The sequence below is a fragment of the Octopus bimaculoides genome, chromosome 23 (genome assembly GCF_046866305.1).
Source record: "Octopus bimaculoides isolate indiv1 chromosome 23, ASM4686630v1, whole genome shotgun sequence".
Classification (NCBI taxonomy): domain Eukaryota; kingdom Metazoa; phylum Mollusca; class Cephalopoda; order Octopoda; family Octopodidae; genus Octopus; species Octopus bimaculoides.
This window is the reverse complement of record NC_142950.1, coordinates 12,378,237-12,402,804: the sequence shown is the minus strand read 5'-3', so window position 1 is coordinate 12,402,804 and position 24,568 is coordinate 12,378,237. Positions and strand designations below refer to the sequence as shown.

General features: G+C 37.1%; 1 protein-coding gene across 2 annotated transcripts in view; it reads left to right on the top strand.

The window, feature by feature from the left end:
• Window positions 1-428: 428 nt before the first annotated feature.
• Window positions 429-24,568, top strand: part of LOC106883599 (uncharacterized) — a 50,098-nt gene continuing 25,958 nt past the window's right edge. Inside the window, exons 1-8 of one of the 2 annotated variants that reach the window (XM_052976002.2) lie at window positions 429-608; window positions 5,444-5,551; window positions 11,267-11,467; window positions 14,611-14,844; window positions 16,575-16,711; window positions 17,086-17,208; window positions 19,818-19,929; window positions 22,889-23,043. In XM_052976002.2, coding sequence (XP_052831962.1) covers window positions 5,449-5,551; window positions 11,267-11,467; window positions 14,611-14,844; window positions 16,575-16,711; window positions 17,086-17,208; window positions 19,818-19,929; window positions 22,889-23,043 — 1,065 coding nt within the window. In that variant the 5' untranslated portion in view covers window positions 429-608; window positions 5,444-5,448. The remainder of the gene's footprint in view (window positions 609-5,443; window positions 5,552-11,266; window positions 11,468-14,610; window positions 14,845-16,574; window positions 16,712-17,085; window positions 17,209-19,817; window positions 19,930-22,888; window positions 23,044-24,568) is intronic. The other variant, XM_052976003.2, reaches the window with a different exon arrangement.

Here is a 24,568-nt window from a genome sequence, read left to right as displayed (position 1 = left end):
CAGCCACTCCTACGCTTATATACACATATATAAAAAAAAAGTGCCTTGTTCTGCCTAATATATTTGTCCTCCAGGTATGACAGCATTACTAATAAACTAACAAAACACTTTGGTGACACAGCTTCTTGATAGAAACTCGAAAACCCTTCTTCTGTGATTATTATGTTTAAAGTTATCTTTTATTCTAAAGTCTATAATTTAAGTTATCAAAGATAGCCAACAGTACACCAAGTCCAACTGTTAATCACAGACACATGTGTGCTTATGTATATATACTAACACATAGATGTTCATAAAAATCTATACACACAAATGTATTATATATATATATACACACACACACACATATATATATATATATATATATATATATATATATATACATACATACATATATACTTATATATGTATCCATTTACGTGAGTATAAATAAGCGCAAAATGTTGAGTTTTTTTTGGGGGGGGGGGTTGTAAGGGGAGGTATTTCTGTTTTCTAAAGTTTGGAAGAGTTCATTTCTTCCCAGTTTTTTTAATCAATACTCAATACTGATAGACAGGTATGACAACCTGGTTTGTGCTAAAGTTCACTAAAGAAACATCATCAATCAGGTAAGAAAAACTGTTGTTCATTCTCTTCCTAGTTTAATTAATTATTTAATTAATTAACTAATTAATTCATTCATTCATTCATTCACTCGTTCATTTATTCAAACATAGCCTCAATTTTATTTCAATGTAGGATAGACTCTGAGATCTAATGCAAGGTTTTGTTGTGTTTTCTTCATATACAAATGAGAAATATGTATGGGTGTATGTATGTACATATGTATGTATACATGTATATGTGCATATGTATGTGCGTTTATATATATGTATGTGAGTGTTTTTGTATATATGTGTGTATGTTTATGTATGTCATTATTCAGTTTATTTCAAGATTTCTTGCCAATAGAGAAAGAACCAGTTTCTAACCTAGATCCAGGCTCCTTCATTGGAATTTCAACATCAACAACAGGGTATTCTTGCTTATATGTATGTATGTATGAATGTATGCATGCATGCATGTATGTGTGTGCATTATAATATATTTACACACACACACATATATAGTAATAAAAATTGCAGTAAATGTAATTGGTATTTTTAAGCTTTAGGTAACATACATGTACACACACACATACACACACACACAAGGTGCAGGTGTGGCTGTGTGGTTAAGAAGTTTGTTTTTCAACCACATGATTTTGGGTTCAGTCCCACTGAATAGCATCTTGAGCAAGTGTCTTCTAATCTTACACCAAGAACCAAGTCAACCGAAGCCTTGCGAATGGTTTTGATAAACAAAAATTTAAAGAAAGGAAATTAGTATTTATTTTCATCATTATTGTATTTATATTGTATTTCTTGATATTATCCATGGTACCTCAAATGTACTTTTGAAGTTATGCATCATATGACAGTATATACAATGATGGGTATATATACTCTCTAACTCTTAGTGTACATATACATTTTTAAAAAACACAAATCTTGTAAAAAAAAAAAAAAAAGGTACCCCGGGTTTCCTTATGAAAAGGATAATTTATTCTGCCAGTTATAAATATATGTTTATAAATAACAACAGATGGAAATTGGTTCATTCATTCACTACAGCTGTTTCAAACGAGTTTTTTTATTGATGAATATAGTTATTACATCATGCAAAATAAATTTTTTTTTTTTTCGGGTGAATATACATGAATTAAACATCTTAAATAAACAATCCAAGAATCAATATTGTGTGCCACTTCATGATTCCTGACTAGCCTCAGCCAAAGATTCTTGATGTAATAACTCTATTAATAAGGCGGCGAGCTGGCAGAAATGTTAGCACACCGGGCGAAATGCTTAGTGGTATTTCATCTGTCTTTATGTTCTGAGTTCAGATTCCGCTGAGGTTGACTTTGCCTTTCATCCTTTCAGGGTCAATAAATTAAGTGCCAGTTATGTACTGGGGTCAATCTAATCGACTAGGCCCCCTCCCCAGAAATTTTGGGCCTTGTGCCTAGAATGGAAAAGAATAATTCTATTCATCAATAAAAAAATTCCTTTGAAACAGTTGTAGAGAATGAACCAATTTCCATTTGTTATTATTTGTTAACTATTCACCTTACTCAGAACCTGCAATTAGCATGGACCTGGAGTCTATTAAGGGCAGTACAGTTGGTGCAGTGAGTGTTCTTAGGTACAGCCTTGAAACTCATGGTATATTCAGTCAGGCACTTGTGATTGTATACGCAAGTGGAATATTAATCCTTCTGTACTTCAATATGTACATATATGTTCCCCTAATTTTGTTTTGGACAAGATTGCTATTTCTTTGGTGCGAACTTGGTGCTTTACTATTTAGGTACCTGATTCACTCAAGTCTTGAACTCTTATATATATATTATTTAATAAACACATTATATATTTTTGTGAACTACTAATAGTTTCATGCGATGAAAACAACTCAGACAGCATTTTATAACATGTTGGGTATCTTCATACACTCCTCAGGCTCTTCCCACATGCCATAACAAGCTAAATCAAGATGATGGTATATGAGAAAATATGGGAAAAGGCAAGAGGAAAGTAAATTTTCAGCAGATGTAAACATATGGCTAAGTTCCTCTTGGAAAACTGGAAAATACCAACCTCTCCAAACTGAGCAGCTGTACCATCCATACAGCCTTATGACTTTAGACCCCTATCCATACATCCCTAGGCCCTAATCCATACATCCCTAGACCCCTATCCATACAGCCTTATGACTTTACAGCCAAAGGGGACATAACTCTAATACTCTCCCTCCACTTTTTGTCTTTTTACCTTTTCATTTTCCAGTGTTTCCAATCTTCCACCTTTTACATTGACTTTGTTTTCACCTATTCTTGTACTTTCTCTTATTCCATCATTCGGTTTTAGCATGTTATGTCATGTGGGCAAAGCTTGAGGATTGCGTGAAAACACCAGACGTGTTACAAAATGCTGTCTGAGTGGTTTTTCATCACATGAAACTATTAGTACCTCATAAAAATATATACAAAAAAAGTACTCCATCTGGTGGGAGATAAATATTATTTAATAAACACAGTATGTGTGTGACAAATATCAAAGAATGGTGCTAGCAAATCATTTTAATATTTCATTTACAATCATATTCTTTTATTCCTTTATTTGTTGCAGTCAAAGGCCCTAATCCATACATCCCTAGACCCCTATCCATACAGCCATGCTGGAGCACCGCCTTTAGTTGAACAAATCGACCCTAACTTATTCTTTGTAAGCCTAGTACTTATTCTATCAGTTTCTTTCACAGAACCGCTAAGTTACAGGGGCATAAACACACTAGCGTTGGTTGTCAAGCAATGGTGAGTGGGACAAACACAGACATACAAACATACTCACACACACACACATATGACAGGCTTCTTTCAATTTCTATCTACCATATCCACTCACAGGGCTTTGGTCAGCCCAAGGCTATAGTAGAAGACACTTGTTCAAGGTGCCATGCAGTGGAACTGAACCCAGAACCATGTGGTTGGTAAGCAAGCTACTTTTACCACACAGCCACTCCTGCACCTAGATTTTCAGATAATTCGAGTGGTAGAGTGAAAAGGCTCCTCATTTTTCAATATTCAGCCAGCCAGTATCTGTGTAAATGCTTCATGTGGTAAACACCAGGGTTACATACACCAAATCACAACTATATATATATAGATAGATAGATATAGATAAATAGATATATACTAGCACTATAGCCCGGCTTCGCTCGGGATTAAGTTAGGATTACCTGAGTAATACCATCAATTGAGGCAAATTTGGTACCTAGATGTAAGTTTTGTAAGAGGAATAGAGAGGCCTATCTTCTCCCGCAGAGACGTGAGAGTCAGATCTCTCCTTTCGAAAACATGAACAGTTTCGTAACATTGTTTACAAAATAATAGCTGATCATTTGCAAAGAAGCGTGTCTACAGTCAACACTTAGGATTTTTGCTCTGGTAACTTCTGCTCTCTGCCATGTTCATGCACGACCAGCTATATGTCGCTACGAGTAGAGCAACGGATTCAGCAAATTTGGAAATTAGTTGTGGAGAAACGGAGAATATAGTTTATATTGTGTATCACTCACTAAAAAGGCGAAATTTTAAAAAATGTTATCTCTCTCTCTCTCTCTCTCTCTCTCTTTTTACACCGTCGCTAGAAGGGGACTTAACTCATGTTTGCAAATGCTGATGTATTTCTCCGACTTGAAAATTATTAGAAGTTATGGTTTAAAATTATTTTTAAGGCAAAAATTCACCTGTGAGGAAGCGAAAAAAAAAAAAAAAATGGTTGATTCCGGGCATTTTCGACCATGAGGAATCCATTGGTGCGACTCCCAGATTGCTATCTTGCAAGGTGTGGATTTCTATAGATGCAACACACACACACACACACACAAACTCAGCTTTACAATATGTACTGATAAACAGGGGTTTTACTTTCAAATTTTTAACTGAAGAATTACAGACAGGAGATTCTACACATTTTTTACTACATATATATCTTTGTAACTCCAACTCTGTAGTGAAACACATGTAACATAGAATAAAAAACATAACAAATTTTTCTAGTCTTTCATTTTGATGTGTGTGTGTGTGTGTGTATTATATACACTCTGTGTATATTATATGCACACAACTGTAGAAACCAAGCCAAAACAGACTATGGAACATGGTGCAGCCTCTGTCTTTGCCAACTCCTGTCAAGCCATGCCAGCATGGAAAACAGATGTTAAATGATGATGGTGATGATATATATATATATCATCATCATCACTGTTTAACGTTCGCTTTTCATGCTGGCATGGGTTGGACAGTTTGACTGGGGACTGGTGAGCCAGATGGCTGCACCAGGCTCCAATCTATCTATCTATCTATCTATCTATATGTATATATATATATATATATATATATATATATATATATACACACAGAGACACACATGCTTTTCAGTTATGTAACCACACATGGTATGTCATAAGTGTCTGTATATTGTGTTTTTTGTCAATTTAGTTATAAAATAAACAGATTAATCAACGGAATACATTGTCTGCAAGTTGATGGGTACTGCATATTCTCCTCCATTTTCTCATTGCTATATAAATTTAGGGTAAAATAACTCCCTTCTACCCACACCCACTTATTGCACTTGGTATAACACTAGTGTAACAATAATTGGGTACCCTCCCAGCAGTATATTGGATAGATACTATCCCTTAGTGGGTTGAATCCTCAACCCCTAACTCTCATGGATTATATATATATAAGCAAATCAACATACAGAAACACAGAAAAGAGCACACACAACGGATGGAGACATGCTCAACCATTCATCGGTTATGAATCAAATATCATTGCAATTTCAATTGATTTCAGATAAAATGAATCCTTCCACTTACCTTTTGTTTCTGCTGCTCACCTTTGTGACAAACATCCAAGCAATATTTGATCCGCAAGTCTGTAAATCAAACACAACAAACATTGGTAAGTATTTTTTTAAATGGAAGCTTCAACTATATTTATTTCTTTTTGCTTTTTTTGGTCTCGTTTCTTTATCTTGTTTTTAGATTTGTGTCTTATGGTGAAAGTCATTAACAACTGCTTTGGTGCAGTTTTAATGAGTAGCAGTATTAGATGTGTAATGAATATTTAGTGTGGTTCTTACATTTTGAATAAAAGATAAAGATATCTTTTACAGTAAGTGGGGATGCAAAGCATTTTCACTACTTTTCTGTGGGGGTACACTTATTTATCAGTTTAAGGGTCACTGTTGTAGACGGCAAGCTGGCAGAATCATTAACATGCTGGGTGAAATGCTTAGCAGTATTTTATCTGTCCTTATGTTCGGAGTTCAAATTCTACCAAGGCCAACTTTGCCTTTCATCCTTTTGGGGTCAATAAAATAGGTACCAGTTGAAAACTGGTTTGATGTATTCGATTTAACTACTGGGTAAGAGTATACAAACCACACCCCTAAGCCAAGCCTTGTTGAGCCAGTGTAGTAGAGTGGGCTCATTAAACCAGTATGATCTGAAGTACAAATCCATAGCCTCCACATGAGACCAGGGTTCATGGAAAGAACATGTTAAGGTTTTCATCTTGCAACAGACTGAGCATAGGCAATCCAATCAAATCCAGTCATAGAGAGTTCATAATTTTAGGAAACTGGAGCAATTTCTGCTACTAAGATACTAAAACAAGCTATGCATTAAGTCTACCTCCAACAATAGGTCAACAGATACAGTCCATTTCTGTCTAGACCAGGAGTTCTCAACCATTTTTTTAATCTATGGACCCCTTTGATCACTATCTTATTCCGGTGGACACCCATAGCCATTCAATGTTTAAAAACTAATTTTATAGAAACTTTTTTCCAAATTCCTATTTTGTTTTTCAAAAGCACCCACTACACACTCGGAGTGGTTGGCGTTAGGAAGGGCATCCAGCTGTAGAAACTCTGCCAAATCAGACTGGAGCCTGGTGTCGCCTCCTGGTCCACCATTCCTCAGTCAAATTGTCCAACCCATGCTAGCATGGAAAGTGGACGTTAAACAACGATGATGATGATGATGATGATGACATTAACTTGTGTAGGTTGGACTATGTAAAATGTTAGAGAAAGAAACCCAGCTGTTTCTTGCAATATATACCAATACATACATCTAAGCCAGGGTTTTTTCAGGGGCCCTGAAAATACTATTGTGGATCCCAAATTTACTATTTTGTTACATGGGCCTCCAAAAATCTTATATGGACCCTGGTTGACAACCATTGAGCAAGACAGTTAGTTGATTTGGGACTATGATAGAAAGTATTTTCCTCATGGACCAAGGCACCTTTAGTTGAACCCAACATGATCATGAAGATAACTTCTCAACTACCCAACCATATGTTATTATTCTGAATATGCTTGTGCATATAATTGTGTTGGCAAATTGTTTGTTAAGATTTAGCAAATTCATAATCACAAATTTAATGTCACCTTTTTTTTTTTTTGTTTAATATTTTCCTCATTTTTCTATGCTACTGAAAAATACACACACACATGAACATTCAGACACACACATATGCACATTTACACACATACATACACGACTACACATGCACATACACACACACAGACATAGACATGCACATACATGAACACATACACACATATACACCCACTATAAATTTCTCCTTGAGATGTTTCCTTCTTCAACGTGATGCATGCAGAGGTAATTGATCCAAATTGCTAATTAACAGGAGGAGGAAATTTATTCCAGTGCCTTAACGAAGCAATAACAACTGATTACAATAATAATTAGCATCAGACATGCACACCAAGCATTTCTCCCACAAATACATGTTACCTGGGGTAGTTGTTTCCATGGAAACATGATGTGAAGTTTATTTTAAAATTTATAATTAAAATTAATGTTTGTCATACTTTTTCTTCTTTTATCAATTAATTATAGGCATGGCTATGTGGTTACAAAGCTCGCTTTGCAATTCTATAGCTTTGGGTTCAGTCCCACTACACAGCAAGTGTCTTCTACTATAGTCCTGGACTAATACAAGCCTAGTTGAGTGAATCTGGTTGATGGAAATTGTGTAGAACCTTGTCATATGTATGCATATATATGTACATATATACATGTACATACACATATAAACATACATATATATAATATATACATATAGATATATACATACATATACATAATATATACTTATATATACATATGTATACACACACACATACATATATACAAGATGTGGTGAATAAATTTTCTTTTAAATTATGCAAAAATGAAAATAATACAGATGTCTCATTTTAACAGATATAATTACCAAAATCACATAAAAATATTTTGAAATAGTAAAGAGTAAATTTATTCAATAAAATCGCCATTGGCCTCAACCTCAGCCTTCAGATGACTTCAGAATCTTCTGCAACTCTTCTGGACAGCCTCCTTGTTTAACTTGGGGAATGCTGTTATAATCCTTGCCTTCAGTTCATCTTTGGAATTACAAGTTTTGTTGGTCTCTTGCTCAACTGTGTCCCACACATAATAATCAAGGGGGCTGCAGTCTGGGGAGTTAGGTGGCCAGATATTAGGGGTGATGTGGTCGCAGAAATTGTCTGACAGCCATGACTGTGTTCTCCTGCTTGTGTGGCATGGTGCAGAGTCCCGTTGCCAGACATAGGGGTCTTCCAGCAGCCACCCTCTTGACTCAGAGCAGTACTACCTCCTCCAGGTACTTAATGTAGGCCTCCATGTTGAGTCCGAGGCCATGTGGAGACATAACGCTATGAATGGAGGCATAACATCGCCATCACTAGCGATCACTCCAAACAGCATGATGTTGACTGGATGTTTGATTTTTTATCACACTTGGTACATGTTTTGGAGACACCGAAAGCCAATGGTCGTTCTGTGTTCACCATCTGTTCATATTGGAGCTTCCAGCACGAATGCCAAGCAGCACAGCATGTCATTTCCAAATTTCTGGCAGAGTGCATTGCATTATGGTGCTGTTTTTCTCACAGACGGTGTCCAACTGACCCTACTATACTGCACATGCATGTAATTAAATATATAAAACGTCAACAATTTACCCATCACATCCTGTATGTTTGTATATATATTTGTATGTCTTTATATTTGTGTTTGTCCTCCTCCACTGCTTGACAGCTGGTGTCAGTTTGTTTATGTCCCCATAACCTAGTGGCTCAGCAAAAGAGACTAAAAGAATAAATGCCAGACTTTAAACAAAAATAAGTATTGAGCAGTCAATTTGTTCGACTAAACCATTCAAGGCAATACCCCAGCATGGTTGCAGTCCAATAACTGAAACAAGTAAACAATAGAAGATAATTAAGTGCTCCATATTAATTTTAAATTAAGCGATGATTTGACAAAGTCATTACAAAATCAACTAAAATGCCTTGTTGTATATCTCCTGAGAGCTTGCATTCTAAGTTCAATTCCTGTCAAGATTAGCTTTGCTTTTCGTTTTTTAGAGGGAATTGATAAATAAAGGTACTAATCCAAGATGGTACACTGTTGTAATTGTAAAAGAATCACACCAGATACCTTTTTGTTATCTTTTATTTCTTCCAATCATTCAGCTGTGGTCATGCTGGAGCACTTCTTCAAAGGGTTTTAAATGAACCAACACCAATACTTAAAGTTTTTTTAAAAAAAGTCTAATACTTATTCTATTGGTCTCTTTTGCCAAAATGCTACATTACAGGGACATAAATAAACCAACACTGGTTGACAAGCAGTGGGGTGGAGTGACAAACACAGTCACACACACATCTACATATAAGATAGGCTTCCACACGGTTTCCATCTACCAAATTTTATTCACAACGTATTGGTCAGCCCAGAGTTAGAGTAGAAGGCCCTTGCCTAGGAAGCCACTCAGTGGGACTGAACCCCAAATCATGTAGTTGCAAATAAAGTTTCTAATCCGCATAGCTATGCTTGTGCCTTGTGGTATTTATTTTGGCTCTCTGAGAGGTTCTGACTTCAAATCCCACTGTGGTCTGTTTGAATAACAGACAGAATCTGTTGCCCAATTTAACACCTCCACCTGGCATCTTGAGTATCTTTAGTGGAGACCACTCTGTTGCAAGCCTTCAGGTCAGATCCTCCCGACCATGGTTCTCAGAGGCCCTTTTAAGGGTTATGAGCACAACTTTCTTGCATGCCTAAAAAGCTTTGGTAGGAGAGTAAGAAACTTCACTGAAAATTTCAATGTTTAACCTTTAGCATTTAAACCAACTATATCTGGATAAAATATTCTCCCTGTTTAATCGCCAAACTGGCCAGATCCAGCTTCTCACACTTACCCTACAATCTTAATCTAAAAATAAACAATCACATCATTGAAATTTCCAAAATAAGCTGTGATTAATTCAAAACAATGTGAATAAATAAGCATTAGAGGAGTCTGGATACTAAAGGGTTACGTTTTCAAAATTGGTAACTTAGCCTTTCGATAAATTTAAATCAATGCAAGATATTGATATAAGTAGAAGCTTCAATATGGTTGATTAATTCTATTGAACCTGATGCTACAGTTCAATAACTGGAGCTAGTGAAATGTAATAATAAACTTTAATCATTTAGCATTTAATCTGATCATATCTGGCCAAAATATTCAGCCCTGTTTTACCTTTAAATTGGCCAGATCCAGCCTCTTACACTTCCCTTGTAATATTATCCTCAAAATTGAAATTACATAATCATGTCATTAAAATCTCAAAGCTACAAAGTAATGCATGACTAATCCATATCAATGTGAATAAATTAAAATTACATTTGACAGAGAAATCTGAACGCTAAAGAGTTAAACATACACAAACCAACAGTGGAGCCTGTATCTGGTTGCTCAGCCTGATAGAAATAGCAGACAAATTTCCTCATGCCACACACAAGTCATTGATGGTGGAGGTAGGGATGATGGTGCTTGTGGCGATTGTCATGATGACAGTGGTGGAGGTAATGATTGCGTTGGCAGTGATGGTGGTGGCAGTACTTGTGGTAACTGTTGTGGCAATAGTGTTAGTGGTTGTGTGGTAGTGAAGATTGTGGTGGTGGTGTTGGTTATCATTGTTGTCATGGTGAAGGTGGTTGTCATGGAGGTCATGGTCATCATTAGTCACGGTGGTCGTGATGGGGATGAAGATGATGATGACATGATCATGGTAACGATAGTGTGAGCATGATTAGAACTATGATGATGATGATGATCAAATCATTTCATTTGCTTTGTTTACTCTTTTACTTGTTTCAGTCATTTGACTGTGGCCATGCTGCAGCACCACCTTTAGTCAAGCAAATTGACCCCCAGGACTTATGCTTTGGAAGCCTAGTTCTTATTCTATCAGTCTCTTTTGCTGAACCGCTAAGTTACGGGGACGTAAACAGACCAGCATCGGTTGTCAAGCGATGTTGGGGGAACAAACACAGACACACAAACATACATACATATATATATATATGATGGGCTTCTTTCAGTTTCCGTCTACCAAATCCACTCACAAGGCTTTGGTCAGCCTGAGGCTATAGTAGAAGACACTTGCCCAAGGTGTCACGCAGTGGGAATGAACCCGGAACCATATGGTTGGTAAGCAAGCTACTTACCACAGCCATTCCTGTGCCTATATGTTTATTAATTAATTCTTTTTTTTTTTTTTTCCAGATGACAGTTTTCCCAAACTAGACCCTCAATACAGTGTATTCATAGAGGCTAATTACATTTCAAACAAATCCACCGTACATTTCACCGAGTACCATGATACAAGCAAAGGAGCCAATGTCATCAAACGAAGCCAACAAGATTCAAAAACAGACGTCTACCTCTTCCAGAGTACTGGAGAGATGTTTACTGTATCACAAGATGGTAAACACCATAAGTTATCGATTAATCATTGAAAAATTCATTCATTCATTTATTATATTCCTTTTTCTTGTTTCAGTCATTGGACTGCAGCCATGCTTGAGCACCGCCCTGGAGGGTTTTACTCAAATAAATCACCCCCAGTGTTGATATTTTTTTTTTCTATAGAACCTTTAAGTTACAGGGACATAAACAAACCAACACTAGGTGTCAGACATTGGGGAGGGGAGGACAAACTTTCTCTTACACACACACATATATATAATATATACAATAGACTCCCACTCAATTTCCATCTACCAAATTCACTCATAAGGCATCAGTTGGCTCAGGGTTATAATAGAAGACATTTGAGCAAGGTACCATGCAGTGGCACTGAACCCAAAACCACATGATTTGAGAAGCAAGCTACCTAGCCATGCCTATGCCTTAGCCAGATATATATATATATATATATATATATATATATATATAAAAATATACATATGCACCCTTACATGGGCCCAAACATGCAAAATCCACACAATACCACTCCTTTCCTCCCCCAATATAATCCTACACATATACTCCAAAGGCGTTATCCAAAATATAAAAAATACACACACAAGCACTCCTGTGCCCCTTGGACATCTGCCCAGCAACTCCATCCCTATCCCAACCTCCAAAAACACCACATATAGTTTTACTGCACACATTCCAACCCTACATGAATATCATCCCCTAAACCTACACACATTTCCAAGGGACATAACTCCTGACTTAGCCCTTCTGTAGTTTGTTTAATCTTTTCTCAGGGCAACCACAAACAAGATGCGTTTTTTTACCTCCCACATTCGAGAGCAGCCACCATATTTTCTTCCGTAATTGCCAGCTATCAAGAGCACAGGGCAACATAATTGGCAGTTATCTAACACTCTGTTGAAACCCAGTGTGAAACCGATTGGTAACATTGGCCGTAATAGATATATAATGCTGTACACTACAATTAATATACATGTATATACACGGTGCAATGAATAAACTGTTGTTTAATAATGAAAGTAACACTGACATCTCATTTTAACAGATATATTTACTAAAATTACATAAAAATATCTTGAAGTATTTAAGGAGTAAATTTATTCAATAAAATCGCCATTGGCTTCAACCACAGCCTCCAGACAACTTCAGAATTTCCTGTAACTTTTCTGGACAGTCTTCTTGTTTAACTTAGGGAATGCTGCCATAATCTTTGCCTTCAGTTCATCTATGATGTTACAAGGAGTTTTGTTGGTCTCTCGCTCAACTGCGTCCCACACATAATAAGCAAGGAAGTTGCAGTCTGGGGAGTTAGGTGACCAGATGTTAGGGATGATGTGGTCACCGAAATTATCTGACAGCCATGACTGGGTTCTCCTGCTTGTGTGGCATGGTGCAGAGTCCAGTTGCCAGAAATAGGGTCTTCCAGCAGCCACCCTCCTGACCCAAGACAGCACTACCTCCTCCAGGTACTTGATGTAGGCCTCCATGTTGAATCTTAGGCCATGTGGGAAGATGTATGCAGCAATAACATCACCATCACTAGTGATCATTCCAAACACCATAATGTTAATTGGATCTTTGATTTTTATCACTCTCAGTACAAGTCCTCTGATTGACACCCAAATACTCTGAAATGTTCATATTGGAGCTTCCAGTGTAGAAGCCAAGCAGTACAGCATGTCGTTTCCAAATTTCTGGCAGAGTGAATTGTGTCATGATGCTGTTTTTCTCGCACATGGTGCCCAGCTAACCCTCCTATACTGCGTAGTGAACAAAATCAAAAAGAAACAATGTGCATGTGCAAAATTAAAAATACAAAATGGCAACAATTTACCCATCACACCATGTGTATGCGTGTCTTTATATATATTTACCCATCACACGATGTGTGTGTGTCAATATATATATATATATATATATATATATATATATAGGCACACACACACATGGTGTGATGGGTAAATTGTTGCCATTTTGTACACATATATACATATATATATATATACACAGAAATGTATAAAACTAATTTAAGTAAGAAAGGCAAATATACACTTGTTTGAGATGCACTGGTGTACCTACTTCTAACTTATGGTTGAAACTGGGTTTGTATTTTCGTATGTAAACTGATTCAGTTACCTTAGTACTGTGTCATAGAGATTTGTAGTTCATGATCCCCACACTGAATTTCTTGACTAAACCATTGTATTTATCTAATCCATGTCAGTGAAAAAATTGGAATGAAGTTTTTTTTCAGTATCACTGTTCCGTTGCTCATAGAATCTTTCACTAATACTTCAAACTGTCTTTCCTATATCAATTTTAGAGAGATTTGCACATGATTCCTTTTAGCACTTCATATGGTATACCAATAGGTGGGGTGGTAGCACAAATTTTTTTCAGCCATTTTTACAGGTGTCACTGTCAAAATGTAAGACAGACAAAGAAAACTGATTCCATAAATTTACCAGTTTTCTCTGTGACATTTGATTTTGAGGTTAGTTTCTTGGAGGATTTTTCCTAAATTCTATTAGCTAATTTGCTATTTGGTGATGCAGCCATAAAAATTACGCTATCAAACCCATTCTTATTGCACCAAGTACTGGTTTTAGTTATCTTATTATTTCTAACTATCCTAAGGTGGCAAACTGGCAAAATTGTTAGCGTGCTGAGCATAATGCTTCATGGTATTTCATGTCCTTATGTTCTGAGTTCAAATTCTGCCTTGGTCAATTTTGCCTTTCATCCTTTTGGGGTCGATAAAATAAGTACCAGTCGAGAAGCACTGGGGTTAATGTAATTGACTAAAACCCCTCCTCCAAAACGTCAGGTCTTGTGCCTATAATAGAAAGGAATATTTCTAACTATCCTATTCCAAAATTTGCCATGGTATAGTGGACATGTTCAATCCTTGTGATTTTTTAGAATAGTTTTAAGCCTTTTTAGTTGCTCCTTTACACAGTAGGAGTCTATGTTTTTGTGTGTAGTCAAATAACTGCAATCAAAAGACATAATGCTAAATGTATTTTCACTATTTTCAACATTAGTACACTGGTGACTCATTTGATGATGATATTGATATTAATTAAGGTATGGCATTGCTGGTTACAACTCTTACTTTTATTCAGGGGCATGCAGAATAACTGATTTGTGGAAGAAACCAAATAAGTACTTGTTTGGAGAGGAAATCTCCAATGGACGTTTCTTCTCACTTGCGGGAGCAATTGAACTGGCAGAGACAAATTTCTTCAAGGTCAAAGAGAAAACCACAGTCATTGACCGAGGTGTCAGTACATCAGTATGGTCAGCATGTCAGTATTTACCAAGCATGAAAGCAACTGTAACAACGACTTGGTATTTTGGTAAGTTGGAAAAAATTATATGTGTGCCTACCCTTCTTGTTTTTCTGTCCCTATTCTCTCTTTATATTTACCTTGTACCTTGAGGTTACACCCTCACCAGCTGGGAAAGCCATGTACAATGGAGTGCTGAAAAGTTCCTGGCTTTAAGGGTACCATGAAAGGCCTGGGTGGGGGCCTGACATTCCAAGTTCTTTTACAGAGCTTACAAAAACTGATGGATTGTTGCAATAAGTGTGTGAATCTAAGAGGGGACTGTGTTGAATAAAATTAACTGATCCTCCTGTACATTTTTTTTTTTTGTTACCCAAAGCCGGGAACTTTTCAGTAAATCTTCATATCTCCTCTTCAGCAAAACATATGTTCTTGGCCTTTATCATAATTTCACCTCCTTCAATACTATACCACACTTAGCTGAGGAGTCTTGTTTTGCCAGGAAAAAAAAAAGAACCCACATGCTCTGGAAAGTGGTTGGCATTAGGAAGGACATTCAGCTGTAAAAATCATGCCAAAGCAGAAAATGGAGCTCAACACAGTCATTTGGCTTGTGAGTTCCTGATGAACTACCCAAACCATGCCAACATGGTAAATGGATGTTAAGTGATGATGATGATAATGACATGTGTGTGAATACAGTCTTTTTGTATTGCAAATCATTCCTCTCTCCTGATCCCCTTCCTATTGACATCTGTTCTTCATTCTTACCATTGTCTCTGACCATCACCCCCACACCAATCTTTGTACATCATTCACTACATTCACCCCTATATTTTAATCAATGCTGCTTTGTGCACTTCTGATTGGTTCCAGCTTGACAAAGCTTTGTATCCATCAAGAAATTTATTATTTGTTGCTTAAATTTTTTTTTTAATTACTGTTTGCTATTTAGATATATGAACAGCAGTTTTTAGTTATGAATGATGGATTCAGTGTTTGTAACTGATGAAGCATAAAGATGCAGAAATAAGTGTCCCACAGTCTGATGATATCATTTATAGCCCAGTAGGGGGTGGTTTTCACAAACACAGTCTATCAGAAGAATTTCTCTCCCAAACCATTTTCTGCAGCAAAGCCTTTCCACAATTAAGTGTACACAAACATGTTTATTATGTAGCTTGGCATATATTATGGCCTATGAATGACTTCAAATTGTATCAAGTAGAGGGGTCCTTGTTCAAGAATTCCAGGGTTTCAAGGAGTGTGGAACCACCACCTAGGCACTATTGTTTCCAGATCTACTCTGACCCTGAGCAGTAACACCCATCAAGGTCTCAGCTGTGGGTTAATTTAACATGTAACCACCTGAGCCAGGGTATGTTGAAATCATGGGATGTAGTATCGTGGATGTGAACTATTTCAGCAGGCGAACTTACTGAATCAATGGTGAATATCACTACATGCTAAGTGCATGAACAGACAACAATCTGTCAGCAGTCATAATTAACCACTTCAGTTAATGAACTACAGCTATTATCTGCAGTCACTGCATATGCAGATGAGATATTACAGCTAGCAAAAGACCAGTGTAAGATTGCTGGTCTTCCATAAACAACCTTGCCCAGACTTGTGCCTCGGAGGGGAACTTTCTAGGTGCAATCCTATGGTTGTTTCATGACTGCAGTAGATTTTTTATGTCTACTATGCAGGTCTATATACAATTATATACACCCGTATTTCAATTACTGCGATTAATTTGTTTCTAATTAATATAAAAAAGGTTTCTTTCTTTTCAGCAACAGAAGATTCAGTACCTGTGACACCAGTGAGACTTCACATGAAAGGAAAGGACAGTGATGGGGAGGCTCTTGAATACCAGTTTGAGTTTTTCCACTACAAGCCTTACATATTGACAGAGAAACCAATATTTGAGGTATGAAGTACTTTCTGTTCTTGCCACAATAATAATAAGGGTGGTAGACATGGCTGCATGGTAAGAAGCTTAAGAAATTCTTTAAACTTACAGATGATGTGACAACAGCCAGTCGATAGACAGACAGATAGAAACATATATACATATACACACAAATCAAGAGTAGAAGACAGAGAGAGAAGGCAAAAAGAGAGTGAGAGGAGAGACGGAAAGTACTTGTGCATACATTATCATACATTACGAATGAAGTATATATAATTTATATTTTCATGAAGAGGAAAAAGCCATTATGACCAAACCATATGCATATTCTTATTATATTCCAGTTTTAATCTGTCTTTCTTGCTATTATTAATTCTCTTCTCTTTCCGCAGACTCCACGAGGAACCGTATGTAATGGACGGAAACAAACGAAGCCTTTACCAGACTTCCCTGATGTTTTTAGTTGTACAACAGAGATTGTCAATGAAGCCCAAAACAAAATCCAATACCAGGAAGTAAGAGATATCTCTGATCCAATGTACAAAAAGAACACATCATGAGACACTACCACCACCACCAGTAATAATACGATTTCCCTCTCCCAATCTCCCCTGCATTGCTCTGGTTGGTTGACTTGGTCAGTTTATATCTCAGGTTTGTCTACACCGGTGCCTTGAACAAGTTTTTTTTTTCTATGATAGCCACAGGATGACCAATGCCTTGTGAATGAATTGAACAAATTGAAACTGAGCAAAAGTTCATTGCAAATACATCTCATTTCTTCTTTGCTCAATATATTTCTGAGAGGGTTGTGGGGACAGGTCCTCAAATCCGTCTTCCAATGGAGTCCTGTCTGAAGCAGCTGTCTCCAACTGATCTGGCTAGATCTGCAAGTGAGACAACTGAGCTTTAATACTGCAATTCACTAAGTTGAGGGGTCCTTAGTGAGGTCACCAGTGTTGGTACCACAAAAAAGCACCTAGTACACTCAAGAATCAAGCATTCTCCAAAGTTGATATGCCTGAAAGAAAAGGATAAGCTTATTGTGTGAAGATAAGAGGGCAGTCGTGGACATGTGTTTCTGGCTCAACAGCTATCATCAGTACAACAATTGTCCTTACCTATCTCAACCTATCACCAGCTATTAAGGGACATAGACATATACAAAAAGAGTAGAACACATTTATGGCCGAGGTAATTTGCATAAATTTGACAAAAATGAGTCAAGAGAAATAATTCTTAGTATATATATATATATATATATATATATATATATATATAGCAATAAGAAAATGGAGGAGAATAGGTGGTATTCATCAACTTGCAGACATTTCTGCAAGTTGAGGAATACCACCTATTCCCCTTCATTTTCTTATTGCTATATAAATTAATGGTAAAATATCTTTTTACCCGCACCCACTTATTGCACTTGGTAATACAAAGAAAAAACACTAGTGTAATAATAATTGGGTATTCTTCCGGCAGTATATTGGATAGATATTATCCCTTAGTGGGTTGGAGTCACAACCCCTAACTTTCTTGGATATATATATATACATATATATATATATATATATATATATATATATATATATATATATGTATGTATGTATGTATGTATGTATATCACCTGGATTGGCCAGGCTGTCTGGTGCCAAGTCAGCTCAGCTGGCTCCAGCATTTGCTCCACTCCCCTCATACTCTCAGCATTCTCTTCCAAGTTGCTCCCAACATTTTTCTTAAATCATCTTCCCATCTGATTGGAGGTCTTCTGAGTCATCTCTTAACAACTGCACAGGTCCACCGATAGTCTGTGAACCTTGTGACATGACCGACCCATCCATAGCTTTGACTGGTGGTATTCTGCAATGACATCCTTCACTCCAGTTCTATTCCTGATCTCTTTGTTCCAAATGTGATCTCTAAGAGAGATTCCTAGCATTAACCTTATATATATATATATACACAGACACAAAGACACTCACATGAATATATACATATATATACAACAGGTTTCTTTCAACTTCTGTCTCCCAAATCCACTTACAAGGCTTTGGTCAGCCCAAGGCTATAGTAGGAGACACTTGCCCGAGGTGCTACACAGTGGGACTGAACCCAGACCCATTTGCTTGAAAAACGAGCTTCTTTCCACACCAGCCACGCCAGCGCCTATCCACACAGCCATTCCTACACCTGTGTATGGATATATTCAATTTTTTGTAGGTGCAAATATGACTGTGCGGTAGGAAGTTTGCTTCCCAACTACTTCATTCTGAGTTCAGTCCCACTGCGTGACACCATGAGCAGGTGTCTTCTACTATAACCCCAGGTCAGCCAAAGCCTTGTGAATGGATTTGGTTGACTGAAATTGAAAACAGCCCATCACATATACATGTTTGTCTTTGTGTCTGTGTTTGACTCTTACCACCTCTCGACAACAAGTGCCTGTATGTTTATGTCCCCTTAACTTAGTGGTTTGGTAAAAGAGACTGATAGAATAAGAACTAGGCTTTAAAAAAATAAGTACTGAGATTGATTTGTTTGACTAAAGTTCTTCAAGACCATACCACAAAAGACAAAAGATATATAATCAAGGATGAAGATGCACCATAATCCAAAATGGTAATCAAATAATATTCAAGGAATAAGATAATCTGAGAATTAAGGTTGTACTCCAATGTATTGATTAAAGACATCAATCTAATAAATATTAACTGCAAACCCCTTGGACTTTTTTGTCATCTGTATTTGCTTTGTCGCATGTGTGTGTGTGTGTGTGTTACTGTCTCCTTGCCTCAACATCACAGGATAGTTGTAAACAAGTGTCCCTGTCATGTAAGCAGTGTCATTTATTTCCAATCTTCTGCGAAAACATGTCTGGCCATGGAGAAATATTACCATACTTGGAAAACAGCTGAGGGCTGGCAAGGAAGGGTATCCAGCCAAAGAAAATCTGCTTGCACAAATTCCTTCCAACCCATGCAAGTATGGAAAAGCATTATAATGATGATGATGATGATCGTAACAATAATTTAACAATAAGAAAACACATGACATTACAATACAATCATGAATTTATGACACCATGTTCAGTATTAACAATGTATTAACTTTAAATTTGCAGGAAGAATATGATACCATTAATCAACTTGTACGCTTCACTTACAAACCAGTATTAGGATCTGAAGACAGTTTTGGGACTGGAAAATTAACTAAAATACATGACTACAACATTGGTAACTATATCGTTTATTATATTATATAATTATTATTACATTATTGTCTTTCTTTCACTCATAGCCTAATTTCTCCACACAGTGTGTATGTGTATATATATATATATATATATATATATATATATATATATATATATATATATATAATCATCATCATCGTTTAATGTCCACCTTCCATGCTAGCATGGGTTGGACGATTTGACTGAGGACTGGCGAACCAGATAGCTACACCAGGCTCCAATCTGATTTGGCAGAGTTTCTACAGTTGGATGCCCTTCTAAATGCCAACCACTCCGAGAGTGTAGTGGGTGCTTTTACGTGCCACCGGCACGAAGGCCAGTCAGGCAGTACTGGCAACGGCCATGCTCAAAATGGTGTATTTTATGTGCCACCTGCACAGGAGCCAGTCCAGCGGCATTGGCAACGACCTCACTCAAATGTTTTTTTTGTTCTTACGTGCCAGTAAGGCGATGCTGGTAACGATCATGCTCAAATGGTGCTATTTACATGCCACTGGCACGGAAGTCAGACAGCTGCTCTGGCAATGATCACGCTCGGATGGTGTTCTTAGTGCTCCACTGGTACAGGTGCACTCCACTGGTACAGATATATATATATATATATATATATATATATATATGCTGTTGTACTTGGGGATGGTCATATTGCTAGTTTAGCCAATAAAAACACACGCACTGTATATTTGGTGTTAATTTGCTTCAGCTTTATATTACATTACATTACATTAATCCTATTTCGGCCAGAGTTCTTTCGTCACACTTCTGTGACCTCATCAGTGGTCCCTTGCTTTCTTCTTTCTTATGTGTGTCCCACCTTGCTAATGATCAGCCATTTTGTATTTTGTATTCCTATTGTATGTGTCTACGCATGCGTATCCCTCTATGTGTGTCTATGTTTTGTAAGTGCATGTGTGTGTATGGGGAGTGCCTGTATTATCTATATCCTCTTTTAATACATGTTCATTTATTTTTGTTTTCATTTATTTATTTGTTCATGTGTTTATACCTACTTTTTTTTGTATTTAATTTTGTTTTGTTAACATATGTAGTATTTAATTCCATTTGTTTATCTATGTATTGTATTATATTTTGTTCATATTGTTATTGGTTTATGGGGAATTTATTGTCATATGTTGTGGTTTGTTAGGAGTGTGTGTTAGTGTTCCATTCCAGTTTCCTATTCAGGCTAGGTTTATCTTCTATTATGTGTGTAGCTTCTGTAATTTGTCTAAGTGCTGCGTCTGTGCTATGTGTGGACAAGATTTTAATTTCTATGTTGTTGAGTGAGCCTCCGTGTTCTTGCTCAGCCTGCTGGTACAGAACTAATGAGCTCTTCTCTTCCTTAAGTTCACTCCAATGTTCATTTACCCGCTCTCCTATGCTCTGTGCTGTTTCTCCTACATACGTCATTGTCTTGTTACTGCATCGTCCTTCTGTACATTTTATACTATAGACCACATTTCTGGTTTTACAGTTTGTCGGCTAAATCTACATACAGTACAGTTCCTATCAGTGCAGGGGGTTCTACTAAAAGGGTATGTTCTACTGATAAGGGATTTGATAGGGTTGCCTAGCCTTTCAACAACTTTAATTCTTAGCTTAAGTTTGTCTAGGGCCCTTCTAAAGCGGTATGCCAGTTCGCCTCTAGGGGTGGTGTCGATGAACATGACGCTCTGGTATTTGTGGCTATCATACCATGAGTTTGCCTTTCCTATTTTCTTCTTAATCCTTTCAATGGTGTTCCATGATTTGCTTCTATAGAGTGGGCAAATCCCATTCCTATCGTTACGTTTGATGGTTTCAAATTTCTTCATAGCTCCTTTGTATACTCTGATCCTTTCTTTATGGCTGTAACCTGAGAACTGCATGCGGTGAACGAAATGCTGTACATGTCTCTTTAACTCTGTAGGGTTGCACATGCAGGACACATTTCGCATTACTCTGACGAGGTCTGCCATCAATATATTGAATTTGGCATTGTCCGCAATAGCCGAGTTCCGGTGGATCAGGTATTTGGAGGCCATAGGTTTTGCATAGTGTGAATGGAGGATTCGGGTTTTATTATTCTCAGTTTCTAGCCAGAGTTCAGTATCTAGTACAGGTAATCTATGGTTAGGGTGTTTAGTCTATCATAACCTTAATACTCTGGTGGATGGAGTTAGCTATTTGCTGGATGCTCTCCATAGTATTAGTTATATATATATATATATATATATATATATATATATATATATATATATATAAATTGTGTGGTAAGAAGCTTGCTTCACAACCACATGGTTCCAGGTTCGATCCCACAGCATGGTTCTTTGGGCAAGTGTCTTCTGCTATAGCGTTGGGTCGACCAAAGCCTTGTGAGTGGATTTGGTATGCGGAAACGGAAGCCCATCGTATATATGTTTGTTTGTATATATCTATGCATGTATGTCTTTTGTGTCTGTCTTAACCTCCCCCATCACCATTTGACAACAAGTGCTTGTACGTTTACATCCCTGTAACTTAGCAGCTTGGCAAAAAGAGGCCGATAGAATAAGTACTAGGCTTAAGAAATATATCCTGGGGTAGATTTGTTTAATTAAAACCCTTCAAGGCAATGCACCAGCATGGCCGCAGACAAATGACTGAAACAAGTAAAAGAATATATAAAACAATCTGTGTATGCTTTTGTGCTTGTGTTTGCCCCCTATCCACCACTTGACAACTGGTGTTGGTTTGTTTATGTCCCCCATAACTTAGCAGTTCAGCAAAAAAAAAGAAAAAAGGAAATCAATAGAAAATATGTACCAAACTTAAAAAATAAGTACTGGGATCAATCTGTTTGACTAAAATCCTTCAAGGCTGTATTCTAACATGGCCATAGCCTGATTACCGAAACAAGTAAAAGATAGTAATTTTGTATTCCAGCTTTCACTGCAGTTTATCTCTGATGTTATTTGCAGATGTTGCATACATTATTGATGATATCCGAGGCAACTGCACGATGCAAGCCATATTTGGGAATGATGATGATATCAGAGGTGATCACAATCAGCACATGGCCACTGCAAAAGAGATTTTCAAGGTTGATAAGGGTATCTTTACATATGAAGGTGTGGTAAGTACCTGCTGTTAATTTGATCCAATTCTAGATACTCTTTAGTGCTTTGTTGTTATTGTTTAATCTTAGGTGAAGCCTGATCATGTACACATATCATCAAAGACATTCCAAATTAAAGTGGTGCCGAAAAGTTCTTGGCTTTAAGGGTATCGTGAAAGGCCTGGTTGGAGGCTCAACATTCCAAGTTCTTTAACAGGGCTGAGTAAAAATGAAGGACCACTGCAGTAAATGCGTGAATCTGAGAAGGGAATATGTTGAATAAAATCATAATTAACTAATCCTCCTGTATTTTTGTTTTTTTTACCCAAAGCCAAGAACTTTTCAGCAGCCCTTCGTAGCATACCTAGGACTACATTAACAAATGTTCTTCCTTCCTCTTTCTCTCTGGTTTTACTATTTCCTTTTTTAAGATAGTAGTTTGTGGGTGACAAAGAAAAGAGTACTCCCCATCACCTATACCTTCATCATCTACTCTATTGATTTCCTGTCTCTGCTCTTCATCAACTCACTCTATCTTCAAGTGGTTTTGTACTCTAGATTAAGAGATGGGTTGGTATAAAAGAGGCAGATAAGCCAAAGGAGATACTAGTTAAATTCGAGGTATCAAAGCTAAATTCTTTGAAGCTAGGGGACCTGCCAGTTCATTATGTGCCGCACTAGCTCTTATATTCTGAGCCAGCCTGGCTCTCCATCAATACGATTAACTGAGTCTTCCAGTTGATACAATCAACTGAAGAAACTGCTTGCAAAACTATTGTGCAAGTGGCTGAGCACTCCACAGTCACACATGCCTTTTACATAGTTCTCCGGGAGATTCTGCATGAAATAGAATGCAGCAAGGATAACCCTTTGTATTACAGGTACAACTCATTTTTGCCAGATGAATTGGGTGGAGCAATGAGGAATACAGCATATTGCTCGAGGACATAGCATATTGCTGAGAATCGATCTCAAGACCTTACAATTGTCAACTGAATACCCTAACCACAAAGCCACGTGTACTCCCTTCTAATATTCTACATATGAAGGGGTGCTGAAACGTTCCTGGCTTTGGGTAAAAGAAAATACAATTAATTATGAAAATCAATTAAAATTGATTTTATTCAATATATTCCCCTCTCAGATTCACACACTTACTGTGACAGTCCTTCAATTTTTCTAAACCCTGTAAAAGAACTCAGAAGGTTGGGCCTCCAACTGGGCCTTTTGTGATACCCTTAAAGCCAAGAACTATTCAGCACCCCCTCATAAAGCTTTGTAAATAAAATAAATGATAGATCCTCCAATGGTTTCAATAACAAGCATTGAGTTGTTCTACCTACTGAATATTTTACTTGTGAATCTTTTACAGTGCTGAGGCACTGCCTTGAATGCCCCACATTAAATTATACATAGCTGAGTATTCCAAAGACACATGTACCCTTAATATAATTTACCAAGCTGAATCAGCAGTACATAATATGTGACCAAACTGAATTACAAGTAAAATCTAAATGAGAGGGGAATATGTTGAATAAAATCA